This window comes from Colobus angolensis, unplaced genomic scaffold, assembly GCF_000951035.1.
Source record: "Colobus angolensis palliatus isolate OR3802 unplaced genomic scaffold, Cang.pa_1.0 Scaffold269, whole genome shotgun sequence".
Taxonomy (NCBI): Eukaryota; Metazoa; Chordata; class Mammalia; order Primates; family Cercopithecidae; genus Colobus; species Colobus angolensis.
The window spans coordinates 2,076,345-2,094,163 of NW_012115921.1; the positions used below are offsets into that span (position 1 = coordinate 2,076,345).

The following is a 17,819-nucleotide window of genomic DNA, read 5'->3' on the forward strand; positions in this document are numbered from 1 at the left end:
TATTGCAATGTGTTTATCTAGGAAACCAGAGCCCAGCTCCAGCATCTGGTTTTCAGCATAATCCTGAGTGATGGCTATTTTCCCAGCCGCTGGCCAGGAAGGGGAGTGAGAAACCTCAAATGAAGCTTTGACATTGTTTTTCTTTATTCTGGAGTGCTGCCACGTGCCGCCACACAGAGCATCTCACGGGTAGATGCATATTATTGCAATGTGTTTATCTAGGAAACCAGAGCCCAGCTCCAGCATCTGGTTTTCAGCATAATCCTGAGTGATGGCTATTTTCCCAGCCGCTGGCCAGGAAGGGGAGTGAGAAACCTCAAATGAAGCTTTGACATTGTTTTTCTTTATTCTGGAGTGCTGCCACGTGCCGCCACACAGAGCATCTCACGGGTAGATGCATATTATTGCAATGTGTTTATCTAGGAAACCAGAGCCCAGCTCCAGCATCTGGTTTTCAGCATAATCCTGAGTGAGGTCCAATTTTCCAGTTGGGTTGATGAAAATAAAACTTGGGAAGTTGTGGGCTGGCTGCATCAGGGGTTGAATTCTGGGCTCATGCAGGGCCATGGGTTGCAAAGCCGGAAGGTCTTGAGCAGGTCATGGATTTATTGTGGACAACCTTGTGCAGGGAGGGAGCTGCTGCCTGGCCTGGCTCTGAGGAACACGCCTCACAGAGGAATGATGTCTTTGGATTTTCTGTCTTAACCTGACACGAGTTGAGTGAGCACCTACTTTGGCCGAAACACTGGGCTGTGTCATGGGGCAGGGGTGAAGCACAGGTGTGGACCAGCGCCTGAGCCCAGCTTGCCCGAGCACAGTGCAGCCGAGGAGAGATGCCCGAACAGACAGGCATTACACAGGTGGACTGCTGAGCGGGACCCTGATAGCTTGTCAGGGCTCATCACTTTGAAGCTGTCTGGAGACTTGGGATCCGAGAGAGACTCATTTTTAAAAGCCAGCTTGAAAAAAAGGTGCAGGAAGGTTTCAGGCAGACCTGGAAACCAGAACTAAAATCCACCAGCTCTCTTTGCACCTCTGTCTGCAAGTCTTGCATATTTGTTTCATGTTTCTCTCTCCTTGCAGAACAGGTTTTTCTGATCTCCTGACAGCGTGGCAGAAAATGCAATTGCCCCACAGCTCCTGAGTCCACATGAGCCTCTTTCTCTGTCTTTCTTCCCCCACTCCAAGTTCCTTGGGGAAAAGGTGCTAATTAGCCTTGGCGGGTGACAGGCTCACTATTGGTAAAAGCAGCAATGGCTAGGGGTTCAGAGTCACATGTATGAGTATGGCTAAGAGGAGCCCACCCTGAGGTCCCATGCCTGGGGGTTCTTGTTTATAGAAAGTGCTTAGTAGTGAACTAGAAGTCACAGACAGCTTCTCCTTTGATGCAGCTCCACCCTTGGGAGGGAGACAGGACAGGGAAATGGGGGCCAGCCATTAGTGTGAGAGTAAGGCTGGACCCAGGGCTCCTGACTCCCAGCCCAGTGCTCTTTCCACTACACGCTGTTCCACTGGTCCTGATGTGGAGCCAACAGTTGTGAAATGGACTGTGCCTATGTGGTTTCCCCTTGGGAGCAGCTGCAGAACGAGCAGTGTTGATTAAATAGGATTTTGTTGGCGGGTCTTGGAACGAGCCGGGAGCCAAACACCAGTGGTATGGCTAGCTGCAACCCTTGGGGAGGTTATCAGAAGGAGCGTGTCATAGATCCCGGACAGGGTGACCTCTCACAGGGTTCAGGATCCTGGCAGAAGGATGGGCCCTTACCAAGGATGGTCTTCTTTACCCTGAGGTTGCTTCCTAGACAGAATGTAGGGAAGGCCCAGGCAGGGCAGGGAGGAAGAACCTCTCTTTCCTGAGTCCCACCTCACACTAAGGAATCACACTGAGGCATAAAATGGTATTGGGGGAAAAGGCCTTTCTCTGAAGCAGGAGAGAAGGGTCCCCAAGACAGGCCAGAGAGCCAGCTCCTAAAGGACTACAAGGGGTAGGACATTTGGTGTCTCCTTAGTCATCTGTAATCCTGCAGAGCAATGACACTTTCCCTCATTCCACCATCTTGGTGTGGGAAAGGATACTCATGTTTTTCCAGATACTGTCAGTTTTGTGTGCACCTTGCTGTCCCTGCATCTGTCTCTCCAGCACCTCATGGCTGGAGTCACTGAAGTTCCCACTTCCAGGCCTGAGCCCATCTGGGAACCTGAGCCAATCCTGACAACAGCCGCAATCCCATTCCATGGGGCTTGGAATCATCTTCCTGCTGGTAGCACCAGGCTGGGCTTCCTGCTTTGCTGTGTTGGTATATCCACAGGACTGGGGTCCTGCCTTGGTCCTTTCGTCCTAGTTCACTTGGTTATACTTCCTTGAACCCTTCCTGGGGCTCTATACCTGCTTATAAACTTTGGCCCATTACTCCAGCCACTGATGAAGGGAACCCTGGGCATGGTGATGAACCTTCACCTGGCTGTATGTTACCTCCCATCTCTATCATCTCTGCCAACTGGCCTGGCTATCTTTAATACTGATGTTAACTAGGGATGACCTCTGAAGAGTTTACCAGCCCATTTTGCAGCTGGGCTGGAACCTGTGGCTCAGGGTTAGTGAGGAGGCTTTCTCCATTTTCTTTGTTCCTCTCCTTGGCCCTACATACTTTCTCTGTTAGCCCATTCTAATGACACTTGGCATGGGCTATGCTTCCTGTTCCACTGAGTCATGCCCAGGAGTCTTCTCTCCTTTCCATTTGTCTCCCTTCTGTTGGTTGCAAAGGTCATTAGGAGTCCATGGACAGCAGCCCTTCCCCCAGTGAGTAGATCGCCTCATGTACCGGTAACGGTTACTGACTCCAAAGTCAAATTCTTCATGTAGACATCTCCCAGAGTACTATGGGTCATCCCACATCAGCTCATCAACCCATGTGATTAACCTGAGTCAAGGCAACTCTGGCCAAAGTGAAGAAGGGGAAAGTCAGACTATATATATTCTTTATTCTTTTGGTTTTAATTCTCCCTCTCATGATGCAGGCAGGTATTACCTGAGCACATGCAAGGCTGACTTGTCCCAGTCTCTTTCTCATCCAGGTGCTAAAATGGCATTGTCTCTGAACTTGGGTCTATAGAATTCCTGCCAGTGCAGGGTCTGTTCTCTTCAGTCAACTCCCATTCCTCAGACATGGTTTCTATTGCCTTTTGTCCACAGCTGAAATTCCCCCATCCATCCATCCATCCATCCATCCATCCATCCATCCATCCATCCAATCAATATATCTGCCAAGTCCTGTGTAAACAACTCAGGCATGGTTTCTTCCTGCAAGGAGCCTTGTGTCTGCCTCAGGCCTCAAACCCTGCCTCTGTCTGGCGGGACCTGGACTGTCTCCAGCTGGACTCACTAACATGCCTTCAGTCTAGGCTCATTCTTATGGGGATAGCAGACAATGTCAGGGAGACTGGCAATAAACATGTAAACATATATTAATTGTCAACTGCTAATTGGCTAAATGTTATATAAAGAATAAACGAGACTGCAAAAGAAAATGACAACAAATTATGGGGGCACCTACTTAGGAAGGGTATTAGGAGTAGGCTTTCTGAGGAGGTGACTAAGCCAAGATCTGAAGGATGTCGTAGGGGAAAAAATGTGCAGAGAACGGAAAACAAGTGCTAAGGCCCTGAGGTGGAGAAGAAAACATGTTCCAGAACTGGAAAGAAGCTTGATGTGGCTGAAGTACAGCAAGTGAGAAAGTGGCATAAAATGAGACCAGGGAAGAAGGCAGGAGACATATTCATGCCCAGCTTTTTGGCCTTGGTGAGGAAGTTATAAAAGGAAACGATTAAAGCAGGAATTGATGTGATCTGATTTAAAAAATTGCTCTAGCTGCTACGTGGAAAATAGATTGGAGAGGGGGTCACATGGAAGCAGGGAACTGCTGGTCTTTTAGCCAAGGGATAACGGTGTCTTAATCTGATGGGACGGCACTGGAGACATGTTTGGGGTGTAGAGTAGGATGTGGTGGACAAGGGAGATTCATGCACTTTTACCACATTTCTGGCTTGAGAAACTGAGTGAATAGTGGCATCTTCAACTGAGATATGAAGATCACAAGCAGAGAAGCTTCCGAGTTCAGGGAGGAAATCCAGAGTTCAGATTTGAGCATGTTAAGTTTGAGATCTCCATTAGACATCCGCGAAGGTCAAGTAGGCACTTGAATAAATGAGACTGGAACTCAGAAGAGGCTTGGGCTGGAGCGAAAGCTGAATTGCCAGCATATGGAGAATAGGTAAGGTAGGAGGGACACCCTCTTATCTGTTTCCCTGGGAGCCTTGCACTAAAGCTAAGGTCTTTCAAACAGCCTTGAGTAAAGACGTCGGGCGCAGGGGACCTGGAATACCCTTCCAATATGAGGGCTCTTGGGTTCCTGCAGGGCCAGAACTGTGCATAATAGTGATTCAACTGGGGCAGGAGAACTTTCTTGGCTCCACTGGGACTAGCCTTTCCTAGGATTGTTTTAAATTCCATTGATTATTCTTTGCTTTGCTCTGGAAACAACTACTCTTTATGTAAGCTCTCTCTGAAAGTGACAAATCATGGAAAAATTCTTTTGGATTTCAATGCAGTGAACGCAGAGAGGGCACATCTTGCTCTGCGGTGTGGAGGCCGTGCTGAGGATGTGCCGTGGGCCAGAGAGCTGGAAAGTAGGTTCAGGCAGCCAGGCTGAGTCACCCCTTCACCCCTGAGAAACCCACGCAGAGCATCACATGATGTGGAGGGAGAGGGGCACTCAGTCAGTCTAATATTCAAGGCAGGAAGGGTAGAATTGGAAAGAGAGGAGAAAGTGTCACTTTGGTGTGGCATGAGAACACGACGTGCTTCTCTGGCTTCCAGGAAGAATGTTTCCTGCCTAGGGCTCTGGATTCCCTGTGGCTGAGCTCTCTGGGATAGAGAGGGAGGGAGGTGTTCATTCCCACTTGGAGATGTGGGCTGTTTTCTTGGGGCATCTGAGCTGGTACTTGTGAAAAGGACAGGACTTCTATAGGTGCAGTTTTCCTTTTACCTGCTGAACTCTTCTGCATGTCAAAAAAAAAAAAAAAAGTCCCCGACTTGACCACAGGGACCTCCTTCCCCCCACCATGGAGATTCCTGCTGTCATTCTTCTTGGCTTTAAAGGACACACTTGAGGAAGCAGTCTCTTCTGATGAGCTCCTTGTCCCTGCTCACCAGATGCAGTGATTCCTGAGCTCCTTCAGGGATGAAGTGTCTTAGCAGTTCCTTCCTGATCATGGCTCTCCTCTCCTCTGGCCTTCTCTCTCAGCTCTTTCTTCCTTTGTCATATTTTTATTTCCTCACTTTCCCACCCACGGTGGAATGAAGCACCGTATTGAGTAGAGGCTGATAGCGTTGGCCAGAGCTGCAGAATGCTGATGGAGGAACAGGAAGTAAGCGAGGAAGGGGCAGAGGTGCTTCTAAGTGCTCTGTGCACTGACCCAGAAGGTCGTTTTTGGAGCCACCGGGCTGTGGTCTTGAGCATGAAAGAGGAGGGCTGGGGTGAGGATCAACACTCCAGAGGGCTAGGAAAGAGGGAGCCACTGTCTCCATGGGATTATTTCTGGAAGACAGTTTTCAAGGTGGTATAGTGGCACGACAGTTGTTAAGATGATGATGAAAAAAGATTAGACAAAGCAGCATTGAAAGCAGCAGCACAAACTTGTGGAGATGGGGGTTAGTGTGGCCCCGATGGTCCTCCTCCCTCCACCGCCCTTCTCCCACCCCCAGGTGTGTCACCCTGAAGTTAAAATTGGTCCTGTTTGGATGAGGCAACATAAATGGGAGGCAAGGCAGTAGCTGTTGAAAATTCAATCGTGGAGGCCTCTTTGGGGCATATGTGGCCCAGGAGTGACTGGCACAGAAGTGCTGGAATTAAAACCACCCCTGCCCCTTTCTTTTCTCTCTACCTCTTATGAGTTTTATGGAGTTAGTACTCCTCCCCTGAACAAAAACTCCAAAGACCTTCTGACTTCCTCAGTAAGATCGAAAGTTCTTCTCATGGACTTAAGACCCTCTATGACTTGGCCTCCAACCCCTTCTCCTGGACTCTCTTTTGTGTACTCTATTCTGGTCGTACTGGCCTCCTTGTTCCTGGAAGATGCCAGCATGCCATGCCTCGGGGATTCACATCTGCCGGGCCCTCTGTTGGGATGCTCTTCTCGCACAGTGCTGCCTGGCTCACTCCCTCACTCCTTTTAGGCCTCCGTTCAGAGGCTCCCTTAACAAAGAGGCTTTCTCTACACACCCCACATCAATTAGACACTTTCTTCACTCACACCCCCACTCCCCTTACCATGATTCATTTTTTTCTTTGTAGCTCTTTATCATCACCACATAATGTATTCTGTATCAATCTCTTTACTATCCATCTCTCTCTGCTTGAATGTCACTGTTTTGTTTGCTGCTGCATTCCCGATGCCTACAAGAATGTCTGGCACATGCAGGCTTTCAATAAATATTTGTTGAGTGAGTGAATGAATGACTACATCTGACGAGAAGAGAGGCTTTGATGACTCTTTAACATTGATATGTAATCTGTTGAGTGCATGTTTGCCACGTTTATCAACATTCTTTTAAAACTAGATTCATTTTCTGATAGTATTATCTCATTAGTACAGGGGACCGCCTGAGCATTAGGCCACAAGCCAGGCTATTCCTGGAAGGATTGCAGGACAGGCTTGCAGGAGGATGCACAAGCTGGTACCCTGGGGCCCTTCATGTTTGAGAAGAGAACCACAGCACTTCTGGGACTTCCACAGTGACCTCACTCTTATTTGATTTTCCCTGGCTACTTCCTCTCTGCGGATGAAGTGGGGGAAAGGAGTGTATTATTAGTCAGGGCTCTCTAGGGAAACAGAACCAGTAAGATATCTACCCATCCACGCTATTGAGTATATATCCTGTCGAATATATAGATACACACATACATATGGGAGGAAGAGAGAGGGAGGGAGGAAGGGAGGAAGAGAGAGGGAAGGAGAGAGAAAGAGAGATGGGTTTTAGGGAACTGGCTCACATGATTGTGGGGCTAGCTAGTCTGAAATTTGTAGGGCAAGCCGGCAAGCTGGAAACTCAGAACATTTCTATATTGTAGTCTTGAGGCTGAATTCCTTCTGTTTCTAGAACTCTCAGTCTTTGCTCTTAAGGCCTTAAACCTATGAGCTAAGGCCCATCACAGTATGGAGTGTAATCTGCTTTACTCCAAGTCTACTGATTTAAATGTTAATTACACGCCAAAAACACCTTCACAGCAATGTCTAGACTGGTGTTTGATCAAACAACTGGCCACCATAGCCTAGTGCAGAGAATTAACTATCCCAGGGACTCACCCTGGCAGCAGTACACATGCTAGTGAACAGTCCACTAGCTGCAGTTTCTTAGAATTAGGAGGAGCTGCCAAGGTGCCTTGTCTCATTCATGCCTCTGGTGGAGTCCTCCTGCAGCAAGTCACACTAGTGAGCTGTGGGGCCCCATCAGGAAGGACTGGGAGGGGGTGCTCAAGCCCCTTATTCTGCCTTGTTCTGGCCCTCCTCTGGCCTGACCCTTACCTCAAATCCATATCCCTGGGGGCCCTGAGTCATTACCTAGTTTTTCCCTTTTGTCACTTCATTTATTCTGAGCTCCAGGACTAAAAAGAGAGAAATCAGTCCCTATTCACATGGAGCTTACATTCTAGTTGGAAATCAGTCAATAACTTGAAGAAATAAATCAAAATATTTCAGCCCGTGATAAATACTATGAAGAAAATAAGACAGGACAATGGGATTGGTAGTGATGGGGTCTCACTTTTCTGAGGAGGTGCCATTTGAACTGAGAGTGAGGGATGTGTGGGAGTCTGTCATGCCCAGATCTGGGGAGCAGGGGGGTCAGGAAGTGCAAAGGCCCTGAGCATGCGGCTTCTTGGGGGCCAGAAAGAAGGCTGTTTGCTAGGTACACAATGAAAGAGAGAGTCGCACGAGGTAAGGTCAGAGAGAAAGAAGGGCCAGGTCATGGGGGTCTTGCAGGCCATGGTTAGGATCCTGGGACTTGATTCTAATTTCAAGGAAGCTGCTGGAAAGTCTGTAGTGGTAGAATGCTATAATCTCACATTTTATAAAAGGTCACTCTGGCTGCCATGTAGAGAATGGACCACACAGGGCAAGAGTGGAAGCAGGATGCCTTGTTGGAGACGTCACCCAAGCCAGAGATGATGGTGGCTTGGAGCGGTGTGACAACAGTGCAGATGAAGAAAAGGTAAATTTGGTGCATTTTTGGAGGTTAAAATGACAGGCCTTTTTGATGAATTGGATGTGGCAGATGCAGGAAAGAGGAATGAAGGAAAATTCTTGGGTTTTTGTCTAAAAAATTTGTTGAATGGTGCTTTCGTTAACTAAGATGATGGGAGAAGCAACGGCTGGTGGAGGGTGAAGGTGGGCAATCAGGTTTGTAATGCCTCTTAGGTATGCAGGGATGTGGTCATGCCTGGTCACCTATCTGGTGCCAGCTTCAAAGAGGCAGACCTGAGCTGAAACCTGGACAGGGCAACTTTTTCCCAGTGGCTGCCTGGAATTCACCTGCTTTCCTTTATCAGCAAGCCCACCGATGGGATGGTAACCCCATGAGCTATACCTGTGGGAAGTTCTATCTGAGCCTCTCAGCTCTCCTTGTATCTTGAGCCCCAGCCTTCTCTCTCTCTGAGGCAGTTCCTGCCTTCTGTTGAATTCAGCATAGTTCCACAAGTTCTTATGGACACCAACTCAGTTTCAGATCCTTGCTGGATGTTGGTGGCACAAGGACCTGCAAGGCATGGCTAGGCCAGCGTTCACAGTTCCTGCCTGCTCTCTGGAGCAGGACTTTTAAAACCTGGGTTCGTGGATGGACTGCATATTAGTCCGTTCTCATGCCAGTATAAGGGCATACCCGAGACTGGGTAATTTATAAAGGAAAGACGTTTAATTGACTCATAGTTCTGCAGGGCTGGGGAGGCCTCAGGAAACTTACAGTTATGGCAGAAAGGGAAGCAAACACATCCTTCTTCACATGGCAGTAACAAGGAGAAGTGCCGAGAAAAAGGGGTAAAAGCTCTCTATAAAACCATTAGATCTCATGAGAACTCACTCATTATCACAAGAACAGTATGGGGGAACTGCCCCTATGATTCAATTATCTTCACCTGGTCCCTCTCATGACACGTGGAGATTATGGGAATTATAATTCAAGATGAGATTTGATGGGGAGAACACAGCCAAACCATATCAGACTGCAAGGGAAAGGTCTGTAACTTCCAGACGTGGTATAAAATTTGTGTTTAGGTATATTATATATTAATTTTTTGTAGGAAGGGGACCTATGGCTTCTAACAGACACTAAAAAAAGGTAGGTGACCCCCAAAATGCCAAGACCACTATTCTGTGGGTGAGGTGCCCAATGCTTAATCCCTCTCCCTCCAGTCTCGAGTTACCACCAGCACCCAGCCTTTCCCAACCTTGCAGCTGCTTCAAGATGTGACAGGTATGATAAAATGCAGGGCAGGTCGGGATAGGCCAAGAAGCAGGAAGGGGCTGGATCTTAGGGTGTGTGAGGGACAGGTACAGAATTCACCTGGAGAGAGTGTGGGGGGCTTCAAATGCCAACTGAGGAGTCTGGATTTACTCCTGCGAATGATAGGGAGTTAGAAAACATTTTAAGCATGGATGACATGGACAACTTTGTATATCAGATAGTCATCTTTCATAGTTAGGTGGAGCATGGACAGGAGATGGGTAAGGCTGGAGAGGGGGAGTCAGGAGGAAAGAATGGGAGATGAGAGAGTGTGGATTTGGAGTGGAAGGAAGAGAAATGGAGGGAGTGGTTGCTAAATGACCACTGCCTGTTGCTACAGGGGGAGGCTATTCTGCAAATGCTGAGCTTGGCAAAAGAGGCTTTGGGGTCTGAGGGGAGAAAAGAAGGGTAGCTTGCTGGCCAGAGAATTGGGGAGACACCTATGTTGAATGAGGGTCTGCAGGAAGACTCCCTGGAAGATGGACAGCCTGACTCTGCAGTGGGGCCAGGCTTCTCTTGGAAGATACTCTCCTGAAGTCCTCGTGGGCAAATGGTTTGGGATCAGGGAAGAGGGGACTGAAAGTCTCCCCTGCAGGAGGGGAACTGGGAGAGGTCAGAGGTTGAGGGCATGCAGAGTGTCAAGGGTAGGCTAAGCCAAAGCAGGGAAATCAGGGGAAGGACGGAGGCTGTGATCACTAAGGGGGATTCCATAGGAACAGTTGCTTCCTCATGGTGACCATGCCCAGTGCCTCTGTTTATGCTCTTCCCTGGGGCTAGAACACTCCATCCTCCTTCATACACATGCTTGGCGTCATGCCCCTGGCTGTTGTCCTTCTGTGACCTCGGGAGCAGAACCAGTCACTTCCTCCTCCCTGCTCTCACAGACCGGGGGCTTGCCTCCTCAAAGCACTTTGAAGGCTGGATTGCTGGTGACTGTGTGTGCTTGCTACCCCCACCCCCAACCAGAGACTGGACTTCCTGGGGGACAGGCTTGTCTGTCATCCATGGGTCCCCTGAGCCTGGTACAGCTGATTGCAGCCTTGCTATGAAAGTTGAACTGTTAGGTCCTGAGTGGGACACTCCTGCCAGTGGGTTTACAAAGGAGCCAGTGAAGGACATAATTTAAAAAAAAGTTTACCAACTTATTATAAAGGATATTACAAAGAATACAGATGAACAACAGCCAGATGGATGGAATAGATGCCTAGGGCAAGAGACGTGCGAAGAGGCGAGGGGCTCTATGCCCTCTCTGGATGCACCACCTTCCAGGAGCCTCCAGGTGTTCAGCTACCAGGAAGCTCCCCCAAACCAAACCTTTTGCGTTTTTAAAAAGGATGGTTAGTGGAAGTAGTTGATGCCTTGAAGTAGGTGGCGATACCTTAACTGTATGCATGTTGTCAGGCTGTAGGGCCTTTTCTGTGATTGTCAAGGGGAGTGCTGACTTTCCTTCCTTTCTTAAAACATGCAACATGATGTTTTAATGTACATTTGTATGCATAATGTACATAGGCAGGAACTTGCTGTGCAGCTATCAGTAGCTTCTTTCAGTAGCCGAAGCAGTTACTATGGCCAAGGAAATTGACATATCCATTATCTCACATAGTTACCTTTCTTTCTTTTTTTGGTGAGAGAACCTAAAATCCACTCTCTTAGCAAATTTCCAGTATGCAATACAATGTTATTAACTATAGTCCTCACGCTGTCCATTTAATCTCTGGTCTTATTCATCCTATACAACTACACCTTTCAACCCTTTGATCTACATCTGTCCAGTCCCTCCCATCAATCATCATTCTTCTGTTTTTATGTATACAATTTTTTTTAGATTCATGTATAAGTGAAATCATGCAGTATTTTTCTTTCTTCCTGTGTCTGGTTTATTTTACTTAGCATAATGTCCTTTAGGTTCATCTATGTTGTTACAAATGGCAGGATCACTTTCTTTTCAAGGGTGAATAATATTTCTTCGTGTGTGTTTACATTTATATATAAATAGATGTAACACATATATGTTTATATATACACAAAGAAATATATATACACACATATCTTTATACATATATATCATGATTTCTTTATCCATTTATCTCTTGATGGACACTTTGGTCATTTTCATATCTTGGTGGTTTTGAATAATGCTGCAATGAACATGGCAGTGCAGCTATCTTTACAAGGTGGTGATTTCATTTTCTTTAGGGTATATACCCAATAGTAGGATTACCAGATCATTGTAACTTTTTGAGGAACCTCCATACTGTTTTCCTTAATGGTTGTACCAATTTACATTCTCACCAACAGTATACAAGGGTTCCCTTTTATCTACATCCTTGCCAACCCTTGTCATCTCTTGTCTTTTTGATAATAGTCAGCCTAACAGGTGTGAGGTGATCACTCACTGTGGTTTTGATTTGCATTGTGGTTTTGATTTATCTTTTATTGTACCTGTTGGCCACTACTGTATCTTTCTCTACTTTTGTTTTCCCTCTTCTTTCTTTCCTGCCTTTCTAACCTCACCTCTCACTTCTCCTGAAAAGTCCTTTCTGGTCTTCTACTCTGTTCTAGGAAGAGGTAATAGAAAGATCCAAATGAAAGATGGCCTCAGACATGCTGGGCCCAAGCAGTCCCAGACATCCACTGTGGCCTGATCTTGCCCTGTGGACCCCTCTCTGCAGTACATTTAAGCTGGACCAGCCTTTAGTGGGGGTGGTGGGGTACTCAGACAGTCGCCTCCTGCCTTTACCATAGGAGATCTGGGACTGTCTTTGGAAACCTCAATAATGCAGGTGAGAAAACAGGCACAGAGAGGGGAAAGAAGCTACTGATAGTTGCACAGTAAGTTCCTGGGATGTCAGGCTTGCTCTGCCACTCCGAGGCTGTGTGATCTAGTGCCAGCCTCAACTTAGTTTTCACATCTATGAAATGGGCATAACAAGAGGAGAATTAATTGTGAAGATGTTCTGAAAGTTTTTTCACATCTGTCATTGATAAACAGTGGGCTGTACCTAGGACCTAAATTTCTTGATTTCCAGCCTCATACTTTTTGTATCCATCAAATATGTTTGATGGAGCTAAGGGCGAACCATTCTAGTTGGGATGTGCAGCCACTCTGGGCACATAAAGTCCTCAGCCAACCACTGTAAATGTGCTGACTTGACTCCACGCAGACTTTTTATTATATGCTGGAGATCCAGTAGAGAGGAAATTGTGGGCAGCAAAAGGGAGTGAAAAATTGCTCCCTCACCCTCAGCAAGGATTCATTATTAATTTGACAAATATTTATTGAGGACCTATTATGTGTCAGGGTTTGTTCCAGGCTCTGGAGATACAATGGTGAGCCAGACAGTAAAGTTCTTGCTCTCATGAAAATCCTGGATCTTTCTTCACCTCTGATATCCTGACGTATCCTGTCCTAAACTAGTTTCAGCCTCCCCTAAACCAAGGGCCAGAAGGCTTCCTCCCCTCCACCCTGGATTCCAGTCCCTGCTGTCTCTAAATTACAGCTCTGTGCCCTGGGGCAAAGTGCCAGGCTCAGCAGGAACACTGGCAAGGCCTTTGGAGGCCAAAGATAACACCCCTCATCTCCACCCAACTCTTCCCCAGGAGTGGTGGTCCCCTCCTGCTGAGTTCTGGGCTTTGTCAGGGATGGGCTGCCCTCTGGGGATCTGGCTAGACTCTCCCAGAGCAAAGCATAGCAGAGCTTCAGGCAGGCTCTGTCTGCCCCTCTTCTACCTCACTCTTAGAGAATTCAGTCTTACTCAAATTCCCCAGCCTCAACTTTAGGCACCAGCTTAAGCCTTCCTGAAATTTCCTAGTGTCCACATTTCTAATGCCCAGGCCTCTGCTTTTGCTCCAAGCTCAGAAGCCCAGGTCTGGTGCCTCTGAGAAGTGCCTGACAATCTCCAAGTTTCCCAGGCTGCCCTGTTGAGATGGAGGCAGCCTGGGCTGATACTAGAGCCCTAGGATGGGCACAGGTAGGCCTGGAGTTTGGTCCTGTTTCTGCCACTTGCTTCCTATGTGATATGGGGCAAGTCGCTTTCCATCTCTGAGCTAAGGTTACTTGTTTGTGTGTTCATCCACCCGTTCACCCGTCCAGCAAGCCTTTTGACTACCCTTCACCTCCTGTTGGATCAAGTCTCAGCTCCTTTACACAGCATTTAAGGCCCTTCACAGTCTGTACCATCTAGGAGGAAGCTGGATGAGAGGTTTTGTTTCCTGAATGGCTCTTGTTCTGCCCTCTGTCTTACCAGTTCTTCACACGCCTCATCTGAAACCACAGCTGGTCTCCTGTGCCACAGGCAACCTGGCAGGGGCACACTCTGGACACCTGAGCACAGGGAAGCTCTGTCTTTCTCTAGGAACTCTGGCTGCCTGGTGCTAACAGATTCAGGGTTTTGAAAGATGATTTTCCAGTTCCTGAGTTCAGGCCTAAACTTGGAGGTGGAAGAGAGGGCACCGAGGAGTAGGTTATATCAAGAACCAGGGAGGGCCAGCTGGCCAACAGGCTCAGTGAGGTAGCCTCTGGGTGGACAGCCCAGGGGAAAAAAAGGATGGGAGGACAAAGAGTTCTGTAGAAGCTGAGACCTGGAAGTGGACGTGGGCAGATTGGTTTGACTCAGAAATTGGGACTTGAGGTTGCTGCTGCCTTGATGGCCAGACTTTAGAGGAGAGCACAGCTTGGATGTGTTGGGAATGTGTCCTGTTCCATCGCTATGACTGTAGTGATTAGTTCAGGGACAGGTGCATGGCCCAAGAGTGGTCTTTCTGAGTGAATTCCAGGAATTGATCCTGAGCACTAGGGAAGAGACTTGTTCTTTTCTCATTGGACATGTATCTGGGAAGATGAAGCTTGGAATTGCTGGTAGCCATTTTTCTATAGATGTGAAGTCTGAGATTGAAACCAACAGAGACAGCAGAGCAGAGGCACAGCTAAACTGGGCGATGCCATTCTTTGAACCTAATGTGAAGCTTTGCCTGAAGCCAGCTGACCCTGGTCCTTTTTAGTTTCATGTACTCTTTTTTGCTTAAGCCAATTAGAATTTTAAAAAATTCACTTGCAACCAGAGGAGTCCTACCTGACACATATCCGATGATAAAATTTGTCTTCAGAAAGATCAATGTGATAGGGGAAGAGTCCTCAAGAGATCATCAGACCTCAGTCCCACCGGGACTCGGTGGAGCTCAATTGTTGATGACTGCCATCTTGTGTGGGATCTAATGGGGGCCCCACTGATCTAGAGACCAACAGTCTGGGGGCCCAAGACAGCTGCTCTTTGATTCCAAATGAGCTATGATCAGAGCCTGTCCACCTGGACACCGAGGCACCTGCCTTGTTGTGCCACATGTATCTGTGACTAGGAAGAGATTTGGCTGGTTACTGCCTAGCTCTATAGCCCAGTCGGCTCACGTAGTCCAGGGAAAAGGGATTAGTTAGACATCAGGACTAGGACTTGGCAAACCCATCTGGGGTAGAGGGTGCTTCTGAAAAGGGTCTACTTAGAAATAAAGGCTAGGAGAGAAATTCTGTGTCCCTCTGATGTCCATCATAGGCATACAAGCTGCCACTCCTGTCTGTGACTTACCCTTCTTCTTTTTTTTTTTTTTTTTGAGACGGAGTCTCGCTCTGTCGCCCAGGCTGGAGTGCAGTGGCCGGATCTCAGCTCACTGCAAGCTCCACCTCCCGGGTTTACGCCATTCTCCTGCCTCAGCCTCCCGAGTAGCTGGGACTACAGGCGCCCGCCACCTCGCCCGGCTAGTTTTTTGTATTTTTTAGTAGAGACGGGGTTTCACTGTGTTAGCCAGGATGGTCTCGATCTTCTGACCTCGTGATCCGCCCATCTCGGCCTCCCAAAGTGCTGGGATTACAGGCTTGAGCCACCGCGCCCGGCCTATGACTTACCCTTCTGACAGCTCTTCCCCAAATGGACTTCTGGGTCTCTACCTGGACAAAAGAGGGCTAGGCAGATAATTCAGGGCTTTTGGCCTGCAGAGTTTGAAACTGTAGCAGAGCAGAATGAAGATTAGATGGAACTGAACACTGGAACATACTACAATTGTCCCTTGATTTCTATGGGGGATTGGTTCCAGGACCTCCCACAGATACCAAAATCTGAGGATGCTCAAGTCCCTGGTATAAAATGGCACAGTATTTGCCTATAAGCTATGCACATCCTCTGTATACTTTAATCATCTCTCGATTACAGTCATGTGCCACACAATGATGATTAAGTCAACGATGGGCTACATATACAATGGGTCCCATAAGATTAAAATGGAACTGAAAAATTATTATTGCCTAGTGACAGCGTAGCCCTCATAAAGTCATAGTGCAATGCATCATTTATGTGTTGTGATGATAAACAACCATTCACATTGTTTCTGGTGTAAACAAACCTACTGCACTGCCAGTTGCATAAAAGTATAGCACATACAATTATGTGCAGTGCATAATACTTGATAAGATAATAAATGACTATGTTACTGGTTTATGTGTTTACTATATTATACTATACATTTTATCATTAGAGTGTACTCCTTCTAATTATAAAAAATTGTTCTGTAAAATAGCCTCAGGGGGTCCTTCAGAAGGTATTCCAGAAGAAGACACTGTTAGGATAGGAGATGACAGCTCTGTGCATGTTACTGCCCCTGAAGACCTTCCAGTGGGACAAGATGTGGAGGTGGAAAACAGTGATATGGATGATCCTGACCCTGTGCAGGCCTAGGCTAATGTGTGTGTTTGTGTCTTCATTTTTAACAAAAAAGTTTAAAGTTTTAGAGAAAAAAAAAAAGTTTATAAAAAATAGATGAAAGCTCATAGAATAATGATATAAAGAATTTTTGTACAGTTATACTATGTGTTTCAAGCTAAATGTTATTACAAAAGAGTCACAATTTGCAAAAATTAACAAGTTTACAAAGTAGAAAAGTTACAGTAAGTTAAGATTAATCTATTATTGAAGAAAGATAAAACTTTTAAAATAAATTTAGTGTGGCCTAATTGTACAGCATTTGTGAAGTCTACGATAGTGTGCAGTGATGTCCTAGGCCTTCACATTCACTCACTGATCACTCACCCAGAGCAACTTCCAGTCCTGCAAGCTCCATTTGTTCATTTTTAAATATTTTATGCTGTATTTTTACTGTATCTTTTCTTTGTTTACATATGTTTAAATACACAGATCCTTACTATTGTGTTACAGTTGCCTACAGTATTCAGTACAGAACATGCTGTAGAGGTTTGCAGCCTGGGAGCCACAGGCTACCCCATATAGCCTAGGTATGTGGTAGGCTATACAATCTAGGTTTATGGAAGTACACTCTGTGATGTTTGCACAACAAAATCACCTAATGACACATCTCTCAGACCATATCCCTGTTGTTAATGGATGCTTAACCGTACTGATAATAGCTAATAAAATGTAGATACTATGTAAATAGTTGTTATACTCTATTTCTTGGAAATAATGAAGAGAATAAAAGTCTGTATATGTTTAGGATGGATGCCACTTTTTTTTTTTGAACATTTCCCATCCACATTTGGTTGAATTCATGGCTATGGAACTCTTGGATATGGAGGGCCAAGTAGACATAGAATTGTAGTTTGTGGCCGGGCGCAGTGGCTCATGCCTGTAATCTCAGCACTTTGGGAGGCCAAAGCGGATGGATCACCTAAGGTCAGGAGTTTGAGACCAGCCTGATCAACATGGTGAAACTTTGTCTCTACAAAAAATACAAAAATTAACTGGGCATGGTGGCAGGCACCTGTAATCCCAGCTGCTCGGGAGGCAGAGGCAGGAGAATCGCTTGAACCTGGGAAGCGGAGGTTGCAGTGAGCCGAGACCTCACCATTGCACTCCAGCCTGGGCAATGAGAGCGAAACTCCATCTCAAAAAAAAAAAAAAAAAAAAAAAAAATTGTTGTTTGCTGGATTTCTGCTCAACAGAACAGAAATTACCTCAATACAAAATATTCTATAGTGCTCATTTCAGATGGAAATTCAGCTGTTCTCAACAACTTTTTTGTTGTTTGCATAGGTGATCCTCAACTTTGATATGTTCCATTTTTCACATAATTTTCGTTCATATATCTTTCACTTCTGTAACTATATACTGATAACTCAAACAGATACTTCATCCTTTAGTTGATGAATGGTGATTTTGCCTTCACTCTTGTGTGGCCACTTGCTACGTGCTGCTGCTTGGGGATAAAAGGCTGGGTTTCTACAGAGACAAGGGGGTATGGGAAACATTTATGGTAGAGCTGC

General features: G+C 46.6%; 1 protein-coding gene across 1 annotated transcript in view; it reads left to right on the forward strand.

The window, feature by feature from the left end:
• The first annotated feature begins 4,111 nt into the window (after nucleotides 1-4,111).
• LOC105515745 overlaps nucleotides 4,112-17,819 on the forward strand; it is a 40,288-nt gene continuing 26,580 nt past the window's right edge. The window contains exon 1 of the mRNA XM_011947628.1: nucleotides 4,112-4,271. Coding sequence (XP_011803018.1) covers nucleotides 4,261-4,271 — 11 coding nt within the window. The 5' untranslated portion in view covers nucleotides 4,112-4,260. The remainder of the gene's footprint in view (nucleotides 4,272-17,819) is intronic.